This window comes from Pagrus major, chromosome 21 (genome assembly GCF_040436345.1).
Source record: "Pagrus major chromosome 21, Pma_NU_1.0".
Taxonomy (NCBI): Eukaryota; Metazoa; Chordata; class Actinopteri; order Spariformes; family Sparidae; genus Pagrus; species Pagrus major.
The window spans coordinates 12,935,367-12,946,517 of NC_133235.1; the positions used below are offsets into that span (position 1 = coordinate 12,935,367).

The 11,151-nt window shown below is 40.2% G+C and overlaps 1 protein-coding gene across 1 annotated transcript; it reads left to right on the forward strand.

Moving 5' to 3' along the window:
- Positions 1–381: 381 nt before the first annotated feature.
- On the forward strand, positions 382–7,821 carry LOC141017018 (sodium- and chloride-dependent GABA transporter 2-like). Its single transcript, XM_073491639.1, has 14 exons — positions 382–571; positions 695–829; positions 2,666–2,806; positions 2,980–3,064; positions 3,139–3,271; positions 3,411–3,545; positions 4,400–4,503; positions 4,602–4,726; positions 5,317–5,429; positions 5,537–5,674; positions 5,795–5,897; positions 6,935–7,035; positions 7,185–7,355; positions 7,696–7,821. The coding sequence occupies exons 1-14, from the start codon at positions 382–384 to the stop codon at positions 7,819–7,821; spliced, it is 1,800 nt and encodes a 599-aa protein (XP_073347740.1).
- The last annotated feature ends 3,330 nt before the right edge of the window (positions 7,822–11,151 follow it).

The following is an 11,151-nucleotide window of genomic DNA, read 5'->3' on the forward strand; positions in this document are numbered from 1 at the left end:
TACTTACACAATGTGGGCAGTCGGCTTGAAAATGACAATTGTGTTGATCTGAAACTAGCAATGACACTTTTCCTGCTCTGTGCTCCGCTTTGCACTGGGTGTAAGGTAAAGCCTGTGGTGTTCATCTTTACAATGTAAAAAAAGTTACTCAATCAGACCAATCATGTGGAACACAGTATAAGATAATTAATAAACTGCTTGTAAGTTGATGATGATGATGATATGATGATGTTGATATTCTGCAGTGTGGTAGAAGTGCCAAAAACAACTCCAACACTATGACTGCTTCAAATTTTCAAAGTTTTATTTTATTTTTGTTTCAATTTGTAATGAATTAACTCATTCTCATCATTTACATTTTAACACAGCCGACCAGTCCCGATGGAGCCAACAAATAGTCAGGACAAGAATCTGATAAAAGATGACAACAATCAAAATGATGCTCCAGCAAAGTGTAATAAGAGAGGCCAGTGGGCCAACAAGAGGGAGTTCATTTTGGCAATAATTGGAGAAATTATTGGTCTGGGCAATGTTTGGCGATTTCCCTATCTGTGCTTCAAAAATGGAGGAGGTAAGGAAGTGATTGAAAGTCTTCCTGTATTGTACTTCAAACCTCAGATGAGAACAAACTGGAAGAATTGTATTGAATCATTAACATTTAGTGTTTTGTACTTTGCTAAATTCTTTCCTGCAGGGGTTTTCTTGATCCCCTATGTTTCGATCCTGCTCACCTGTGGGATCCCCCTCTTCTTTCTGGAGGTATCAGTGGGACAGTTAACTGGTCAGGCTGGAATCACATGTTGGGGGAGAATTTGTCCTTTATTTCAAGGTATTGATAATTTAGCTACACATTCAATACAGTGCAAGAAGTATTTCAATTCTGTCTGACATTACTTGTTTTTTTTTATTTATAGCTTTATTTTAGGTGTTTTCAGTTATACAGAAAATAAGTATACATACATACATATACAACATACAAACTCAAAACAAAATCCCATATTGGTTCCCTCCCCATATACCCTCCCAATGGGACCAAGAGTACAAAAAAACAAAAACAAGATCCAATTCTGCAGAGGTATATCAACGGGCTAGTCAGACAGTTGACTAGAGAGAGCGTTTAGATAACATGATAACATGATCTGTTAGAGATTCAACTTCCTCACATATTCAATGAAGGGAGTCCACACTCTATTGAATGTGTCGCAAGAGCCTTTCAGAGTATGTCTAATCTTTTCAAGCTGAAGTACAGATAGCACCTCCTGAATCCATCTCCTGAAGGGTGGGCATTTATTAGATTTGCAATTCATTAAGATTAACCTATGTGTTATGAGACTACAGAATGCTATTGCTCTCTTTTGTGTGTTTGTGATATGTATTTCCGAGGGAGTGACTCCAAATATAGCAGTGAGTGGACTGGGTTTGAGAGATGTGTTGCATAAAGCTGCAAGGCAGTCAAATATGGAGGACCAGAAATCAACTAGGGAGGGACATGACCGGAACATGTGGCCCAATGACACCGGGTTTCCACATCTGGGACAGATAGGGTGAACAGATGGGTATATTTTAGCTAGCCTGTCATTGGAGTAATGTGCTCTGTGAAATACCTTGAATTGTATCAGTCCATGCCTAATACATATAGAGGAGGTGTGTATGTTGGAGATGCATTTAGCCCAGACATCATCCAGGATTACAATTTCCAGGTCCCTTTCCCAGGCTTCACGTATTTTGGTGTGTGTTGGAGGATCAATATTATGTATTATATTATACGTCTTAGAGATCAAACCCCTGTTCCATGGATTCAGATTTAATAGATCATATGCTGAGTCTTTGTTTGGCGGCTTGGGGTAAGTAGGGAAATGTTTGAAGGCGAAGCTGCGGGCTTGGAGATATCTGAAAAAGTGTGATCTTGGAATATTATGATCTCTAACTAGGGCTTCGAAGGACAGAAAAGAGTTCTCATCAAATAGATCAGCGAAGAAAACCAGTCCGTGCTGATGCCAGCCAGCGAAATTCTGATCTATCTGTGAAGGTGTGAAAAGATGGTTGAGGGACAGAGGAGAGAAGCTATTCATCAGATCAAGGTTAAAATGTTTACGAAATTGTACCCAGATTCTAATGGAGTTAGAAACAACAGGGTTAAAAAAGGCCTTACTATTGGTCTGCGTCGACAAGGGCGCTGTTAGTAGAGCAATAGGGGATATCAATGCGTGTGATGAAAGTTCCATCATTGCCCAGGCAGGCCCATTTTTGTCAGAGAATGCCATCACCCAGTATGCCAGTTTAGAAATGTTTGATGCCCAGTAATAATGGAGAAAGTTTGGGAGACCCAGTCCCCCTTCAGATTTAGGTCTTTCCAGATAAATCTTCTTCATTCGAGGCGTGGAATGATTCCATATAAACGATGAGATATATTTATCCAATTTGATAAAGAAATGTTTTGGGAGCCAGACAGGAATTGTCACAAACAAATACAGGAATCTAGGTAGTACTGTCATCTTGAGGGTGTTAATGTGGCCCGCCAGCGAAATGGGAAGGCCCGACCACCTCTCCAGATCCTTTTTTGTGTGTTCTAATAGGTTATCAAAGTTAGCCTTACTTGTTTTTAAATAAGTATCTAATGCTGCTTGTACCTAATGGTCAAACCTTTTTGAATTTTTTAAAATAGGTTTAGGCTACAGCAATCAAATGGCATCACTTTACATGGTGATGTATTATATTGTCATCCTGGCCTGGGCCTTCCTCTACCTCTTCTCCTCCTTCCACACTGTACTGCCCTGGAGCAGCTGTAACAACACCTGGAACACAGGTACACATCTGCATTACATTGGTGCCATAACATTATATACAACGTGTACTGTATAAAAAAAAGCAACAAAATGGTGCACTTTTTCTTTAAGTCTGTCTTAATCTCAACATAGTAACACACTCTAAAGATTTCTAGCTGCTCTAACTTGTTTCTTTTTATTCTTCCTCTGTAAGAGAACTGCACTGATAACCATCAAAACGATTCATTTTATGGCCAAATAAATGAAAATGCAACGTCTTCAGTTAAAGAGTTCTGGCAGTAAGTACTGATATGATTAAAACTATTTTGAGTCATAAAAATATATGTTGACATCATTTTCTTCCTGCACACAGGAGGAGAGTCCTGGGATTGTCTGGAGGGATTGAGGAGATGGGAAGTATCCGCTGGGACCTGGCTGGATGTCTTGTGCTCAGCTGGATCATTTGTTACTTCTGTGTCTGGAAAGGCGTGAAATCATCAGGAAAGGTGCACGTATACATTTGTTCTGCTCATGAAACTTCAGATTGCATAAGATGTTGTTTTGACATGCAAAATCATGAGCCTAAACCTTGATGTCAAAATGAAACACTGTTGAATGCAGAATGTATTGGTGCTTCTCTCTCAGGTCGTCTACTTCACAGCCACCTTTCCTTACATGATGTTGATCGCATTGCTGATCCGTGGTCTGACACTGCCAGGAGCTGCAGATGGAATAGGATTTTACCTTTCTCCTGATTTGACCCGCCTGGCGGATCCTCAGGTGAGATGTATGGGCGAGTGATGAGTAGATGTATAACTGATCAAATGTACAGAACTTATTTGGCTGACACTGCATACTTACAGTGAAGGACTTCGACACACTCTGATGTTAGTATCCTCCACTCAATATTACTCATTATTCAAGACCAAAACCAAAACGTAGTTCATCTTGACAAATGTTCTGTGTGTAGCCAAAATCTAGTCTTTCATTCACTGTCCTGCTTGCCCAAACTATTTTTGACAGTAAGAGGCACTCAACAACACACCTATGTCTTGAGTCCACTAGTCACTGCTGTTTTCCTTGCTGACCCACAACTGATTTACCAAAGCAAAGTTAGATGATCTCCGGGACAAGACGGGCCTGACTTACAAAAGAGTTATGAAAGAGATCATTGTTGACTTCAAGAGGAACTGTCCCAACCACATTCCACTCTACAACAACGGCACTACTGTGGACCTTTGTGCTTTTGACAAAGGTCCTGGGGGTGCACATCACGGACAACCTGACCTGGACCCTGAACACCTCATCCCTGGCCAAGAGAGACCAGCAACACTTGCTCTTCAAAGAACAAAGAGAACGCAACCCATGGGCCCATAGAGCCTGTGTGCTACAGTCCTACAGTCCAGTTGAGAACATGTGCATTAGAGACTTCCTCTTACTTTGGACGGGTTTGCGTCACATGTTTTATTTTCATCTTCGCATGATGCATCGTTAAGATCTGAGACACACTTATTCAGAACTGCTGAGCCAAGTAAACATCAGTGTCATATATACTGATTAGAAGTATAAATATCATGTGGGTAATAAAATACGAAGAGGCATATAATGATTACAACTCATTCAACTGTTTTTAGGTATGGATGGATGCTGGGAGCCAGATATTATTCTCCTATGCTGTCTGCGAAGGCTGTTTGCCAGCTTTGGGAAGCTACAACAAATACAACAACAACTGCTACAAGTAAGAAAAACAACTATTTTCTATGAACTTACTTTTTATGCCTTTTACCTGTTGGTGTGATGGAGGATACAGCACATAATAATCTTTTTTAATTCCAGAGACACGTTTGCCTTGTGCATACTAAACAGTGTAACCAGCATTGTTGCTGGCTTTGCAGTCTTCTCTGTACTCGGCTTCATGTCGTATGAGTTGGGTGTCGACATCTCAACGGTGGCTGAGTCAGGTATGGGATTGGGAGGGATGGGAAGTATTTCTCCTGTCTCTGGATAGATTTTGTCACCACCATAGCGTCACAGCTGTACAAGATGCAGTCATGAAACTTTACAGTTGTAACAGTTGTTACAAGTGTGCAGTTGAGATCAGAATGAAGGACATGTTTAAAGATGGATGTGCCTGAAATCGGGGGTTAATGGATCACTCTATTCCAGTTTCAATCATTCCAGTCCATTTGAAAGATTAGACAACAACAGCCCAAATTGGTGTGTATAGTGTAATGAAACAGTTTGAATTTGGCAAAACAGGGGACTGTACCATGTTTAATGTAGTGCATGCCTTCTATCAAACAAGGCAACATCTTAGCAAAACACATACAGTATACTATATGTCAATACCAATATAGGTTGAAAGGTGACAATGCGTGGATGGTTAGGCATATTGAATAGAGAAAGTTTTCAGTTTTAATTTCCGACCACACTGGGAACACAAGCTCAGCAGCTCATTGGTCTAATGCTTTTATCAAAATGACCCTACCCATAAGCACATAATGATCTATAAGAAAACTAATGTCTAACCTAGTTTGCCATCCGCTTGTAGGTCCAGGTCTGGCATTCATTGCCTACCCTCGGGCAGTGGCCATGATGCCTTTACCTCAACTCTGGGCTGCCTTCTTCTTCATTATGATAATCTTCCTTGGAGTGGACAGTGAGGTAAAGTGGCACCATTGATCTCATACTGGCTTGCTGACTAAATTGTAAGTATCGATGTAGAACATGTAACAAATGTGAACAGGAGCCATTTTATCTTTCACCCACAGTTTGTGGTTCTGGAAGGCTTGGTGACGTCCATATCAGACCTGTATCCATCCTTCTTTCTCACTGGTCATCGACGTAAACTTCTTCTGCTCTTCATCTGTGCTGTTTCCTTTTGTATTGGCCTGATTATGGTGACTGAGGTAAGAGTTCATTTGTTTAGCCTTTGCATTTCTCTCTTTCTCTGTGTCAAATAGGTCTTGCCTTTAACCCTTTGACCAAACATATGTTTCTGCCCCTTTCTTCTCTGGTATGTGCTTTAGGGAGGACTTTATGTTTTTCTGCTGTTCGACTACTATGCCTGCAGTGGAATGCCAATCATGTTATGTGCCATTTTGGAGTCCATTTGCGTGGGATGGATATTTGGTGAGCAGCAAAATCATTTGTTTCAAGGAGGATAAAATTACAATTTTATTTATTAATCATAATTAACACATGTGCTTTTTAAAAATGTGCAATCAAAAATACAGTATATTAAAAAGGTCACCTGTAGCACTGTATATTTAGGCTTTGTTGAACCCCAAAGTAGCAGAAGCCCTTTCAACTATAACTAACTACTATAATTAATAACTCTTCCAATTTAGGTGAGACTTTAAGGTTTAAGGTTCCTGTTGTGAGCGTAAATAACCTCAAATTATAATGTGGATGAAGGTTCTCAGTCATGGTTTAGGTTTCTGATGACCCCCAGCTTGTGCTCGAGTGGGGCACAAGCTTGTGCAGACAGAGAGGAAGAGACGAAAAAAAAAAAATGCTGTTCAGTGCAGCCAGGACTGCACAGATTTGTACATTGCAGAGACAAAACAACCTCTCCATAAACAAATGGCACAACACAGGAGGGACAACTCCTCAGGTCAAGACTCTGCTGTCCACTTACATCTGAAGAAGAAAAATCATTCCTTTGAGGACAACAATGTAAACATCTTAGCCAGAGAAGACAGATGGTTTGAAAGAGGAGTAAAAGAATCCATCTATGTCAAACTGGAACAACCGTCCTTGAACAGAGGAGGTGGCCTACGACATTACTTATCACCCACCTACAATGGTGTGCTGAGTTTCATCCCCAGACACCTTAACAACCACTCACACATGGGCTCACCTAGCCCTAGCAACCCACATGAAGGCCGGTTGCATCAACGACCCACAAGTGGCCCTAATGACTCTGAAACTCAGAGCTTACAGTGTCCTTAATGACTCTGTAAGGACTCCCTCACAGTATAAAAGCCTGCAACTCCCCTCCAGTTAGTTAGACCTGAGGAAGCCTCTTGGATGAAACGTCTTCAACAAATTGAACAACGTCCAGTTGCTTACTATATAGCACCTAGGACTCAAAATATAATGTTTTCTCCGTGTTTGATCACATGCTTTAAAGGTTGATATAGCTAATATTGTGTTCTGTCTGCAAGGTGCTGATCATTATTACAAGAAGATAAAGGAAATGATTGGCTACTACCCTTCGCCTTATATGAAATATTGCTGGAGGTTCCTCACACCATTGGCTTGTACTGTAAGTAAATTTATGGGGAAGTTCAGGAGACAAAGTCAAGCTGGACATTCAACTGAAAAATGGGACAAGAAGACAAAAAATATCTGTGGTGACTAAAAATGTATGCTGTTCATTAAATGTTCCCTGTATGTCTCTTCTTTCATTAACAGGGAATATTGCTTTTCTCACTGGTCAAGTTCACCCCTCTGACATACAACAGCACCTACCAGTACCCCGGATGGGGCTATGCCATTGGAATAGTTCTTGCTCTCTCTTCAGTTTTCCCGACTCCACTGTGGATTCTCTATAGCATCGCAGTAACCCCAGGAACAGTGAGACAGGTAAGTCTATGGGACAGTGGGGGACTCAAGGGCAAAAATATAAAATAAAAAGGGCACCAGCTGTATGCGGTGGGACACCTGCGCACAGAAAGTTGTGATTCATTTCACACTAGAAGACACTTTGTCAAGTTTTTTATCGATCATAGGGGAATCTAAGAAGTACAGCTGTCTGTCCATCAGGAAACTCCTTGAAATATGATCCAGTTTCAACAAAATCAGTGAATAAAGTCATAAAGTTGTGTTTGTTTCTTACAGTAATCAGTGAGGCCGCTCCCCTGGAAATATTGACGTCTGTTGTTTGTCCAACCTAATTCTTGTCCCATTTCTTGTTTCTTTATAGAGACTGAAAACTTTGTGTACTCCAGCAGCCAACCTGCATGATGCATCACCAAAGAAGACCCTTGACCCAGAAACACCTCTATCACAAGCAGAGCTGTGTGCTTTAACTGAAAAAACAAAAAACTGACAGGTCTGAAGGTGAGTCACGTAATAGAGACATCAGTGCATAGATGCTCAAAGTTGAATGGTCTATTACTGATGTAATTTAACTTTGGTGTTTAAGGACATTGATGATCTTCTCAGTACACTCAAACAATAGGTTCTGGTAGAATTCATAATAGCAGTACATTGGGTCAGTAACATAACCAGCATCCTGCACCTCTGAGGTGATCCATAAAGGATGATCAAAATATACACGGACATGATAATGCACGGCCATGTATTGACTTGCAGTATACTCTCACTGATGCTTCAGGATGAAGCTAGTGAAGAGAGGCCAGAATGAATTAATGTACATGATATTTACTTTGACACTTTATAAAAGTTCAAGTTTTTAATACAGTAGTTCTGTAGGCCAGTCCCCTGCAACTAGTAATTTCTCAATATTTTTCACGCTGAAACAGAAAAGGCAATTACAGCAGATATATTAAATTAAAAGTATAATATAGTAATAATTGCTATTTTTTCTTCTCATCCTCACAGAATCAGGTTGTTTTGCACCCCAGAAGACCTCATCAGTGCAGTGCTCGCCTGGATTCAGCAAAGTGTCACAACATGTGTGAAATTATGTAACTCTGTTTCTGCATTTATTGTGTATACAGCATAATAGATTATCAGCAGGCCCACCACCATTTTTTTTTTAATCAAGGGGGCCAGAAGGGGTCACTGATAATCTTGGGGTGGCCATGATAAGGGTTTGGGGGGCATTGACGGACAGTCAAAATTAGCTGGCTGGCTATGCGTTTCTTGTTTTCATCTTATCTTCATTATTTAATTACTGTTAAAAAAAGTACCTAATGTTAAATATCAGATAGAAGCATGGTATGTGTACAGTACTCATTAATGAGAAGCATATTATACATATGCGAAAGGGGCGGGGCCAGTGGGTTGGCCAAAAATGATATCAGTAAGGCCATGGCCCCCTTGACCTCCTCTTGGGGTCGCCATTGATTAGAAGTGAATATATGATCGGAGGTGATTTAAGGTCAGATCTCTTTTTACAAATGTGACTTTAAACGAAAAAGTAGGTTTATAGAACAACTCTGTAAAAAAAACCATTGCAGTTGTAAATGGATTTCATCAGCATCAAAAAACAATAACTTAGATTTAGTTGTTGCCAGAGTTCATCTGTATGTCAGAAGACCCACCATCAATTTGTGAGTGACAGTAGTTTTAAATCACTTGTTCATTTTGGTGGTGGGTTTGTGTCTTTAAATCTTAAGGAGTCTTGAATATGTAATTATGCAGTTGATGAGTGTGAGCTGTGTGATGATTTTGCCATCACCTCATATGTAATCTTCAAGACTATGTAAACACTGTTGAAGTGTTGATGAGTGTAAAGACATGAATATTTAATATTCTGGATGGATGCCAGAGGAGAAGCATGTACATATTTGCCACTTTACAGCTCTGGGATTTCTACTTGCCACACCCAACTGTGAAGTCACAGCAGTGGGCACACCTGTAGTGTATCAGTAGTGAAGCAAAAACTTTCAGGGGCCATTTAGTTGCTCTTCAAGCATTTGCAGGGGTGGAGGTAATTAATGACACTTTACTCTTATTACTGCAACAAAGTCATTTTTCTGCATAGAAATTTGTATGTTTTCTTTTACTTAAGTACTTTGAATCACAAGTATTGTACTTTGCTACAGTGTTTTGGTTACTGTTTATACATATCTGTACTGTCGGATTTGGGGATGTTTTACTTTACTATTGATTCTGTGTCAAGCTTTTTAATTTGTGGCTTAATAATGTTTGTTGCACTTGCTGTGTTGTCCATTGACTTTTTTGTTATCGTCTTTCATTTTTGTCCGAGACAAGTTAAAATGTTAATTCTAAAGCCTTACATGTTACTCTCGCAAGCTTTGAAGCATGCAAACTATTGTTACCAACACATTACCGAAGCCAACGTTAGCCTGGAAGCCAGGCTCATTCATTAATTATTTTGTTATTATTTTGTTTTCCTTTTACCCGAATCATAAATATTGTGTGTCTATAGATCTATTCCTTTTATGGCGACCAAAGCCATCATACTGTTGTCACTAACTCGCACAATTGTGGAAAAAAAATTTTATTGTTTAAATGCCCCATAACCCAACACTTATATTTTAGTCCCAACTCATCTTCTCAACGAAAACAAAACATACATTTCATCATAGTTTTAATTATCAAAGATCTATTTTTAGCTCTTCATCTTTCGGTCTTAGTCATGAAAAGAAGTCAAACAAACATTTTTGTTCATAGTTTTCGTTAATGGAATAAACACTCCACTGGCTTTGAGTGAAGATACTGGTATCATATGAAACAAGATGACCTAAGACATCCGTCGTTACCTCCTTGTCAGGAGTTGGGCTAAACAGCACTCCAAAACTTGTGAGGGAAAATCAAAATCTTTCTTTGTTCTGTTTTCCATATTTGCGTTATGGACTGTTGAAGTTCATCAGTTTAACATTGAAAACAAACTTATAGCCCAAACAAAGAGAACCTGATCAATGGGTTGAGCCTGCCAGGTCTGCAGTACTGAGTCAGAGTTGTGTTGTTTTACCGTCTTTCCAATTTTTTAAACATGTATCTGCCGACTGTTTCATATGAATGCTGTTATAGTGTGTTGTGATTGAGATTCTAACCCATCATGCATCCTGGAAAGTGACAAAGTTACGTTTTTTTGCTCTAAATTACATAATTACACAATCACCATCAGTTAATAGAGGACCCTGTCTGACTGTCACTCGTTGGGAGGGATGCTGTTGTCTGGGGCAAAGTTCACTGAAGTCTCGGTTGGGAGGGCTGACAGTCGCAGTGATTTTTTTCAATATAAGTTGCCAGACACAGTAACTACAACAACACAATAGTGGAAGCAGACAAAGACATGGTGAGTTAAAGTTTTTTGCTCTGATTCATGTCACATAATATCTGCCATTCTACTGCCAGAGTGAAGAGTAACCATAACCCCTGACCCTTTCCATTCACACAGCTGCAGCAGAGGCCGGCTCGCCTCTGCCAGAGTGAAGAGTAACCATAACCCCTGACCCTTTCCATTCACACAGCTGCAGCAGAGGCCGGCTCGCCTCTGCTGCGGCTCTGATACTACCTCCGGATCAGAGCTACAGCAAAACTGTCCCCCCTCTCCACATCTGTAACTTTCACACAGACGGTGAGGCGGAGTATCGGCACATGATTTCTGCACTGAAAAGGCAGTGTGAATGGGGCTTGAGAGAGCTGCCCTGCAAAAAATTGAAGGAATGTCATGTGCGTGGCTTTTGTATGGAAGCCCTGAGGGGCAAGTGAGAATTTTTCA

Excerpts from the sequence above, each read along its gene's own strand:
- LOC141017018 (XM_073491639.1), top strand. The coding sequence starts at position 382 with ATGGAGCCAACAAATAGTCAGGACAAGAATCTGATAAAAGATGACAAC. Across the intron at positions 572-694 it reads GTGCTTCAAAAATGGAGGAG|GGGTTTTCTTGATCCCCTAT; the intron begins GTAAGGAAGTGA and ends TCTTTCCTGCAG. Across the intron at positions 4,727-5,316 it reads CTCAACGGTGGCTGAGTCAG|GTCCAGGTCTGGCATTCATT; the intron begins GTATGGGATTGG and ends ATCCGCTTGTAG.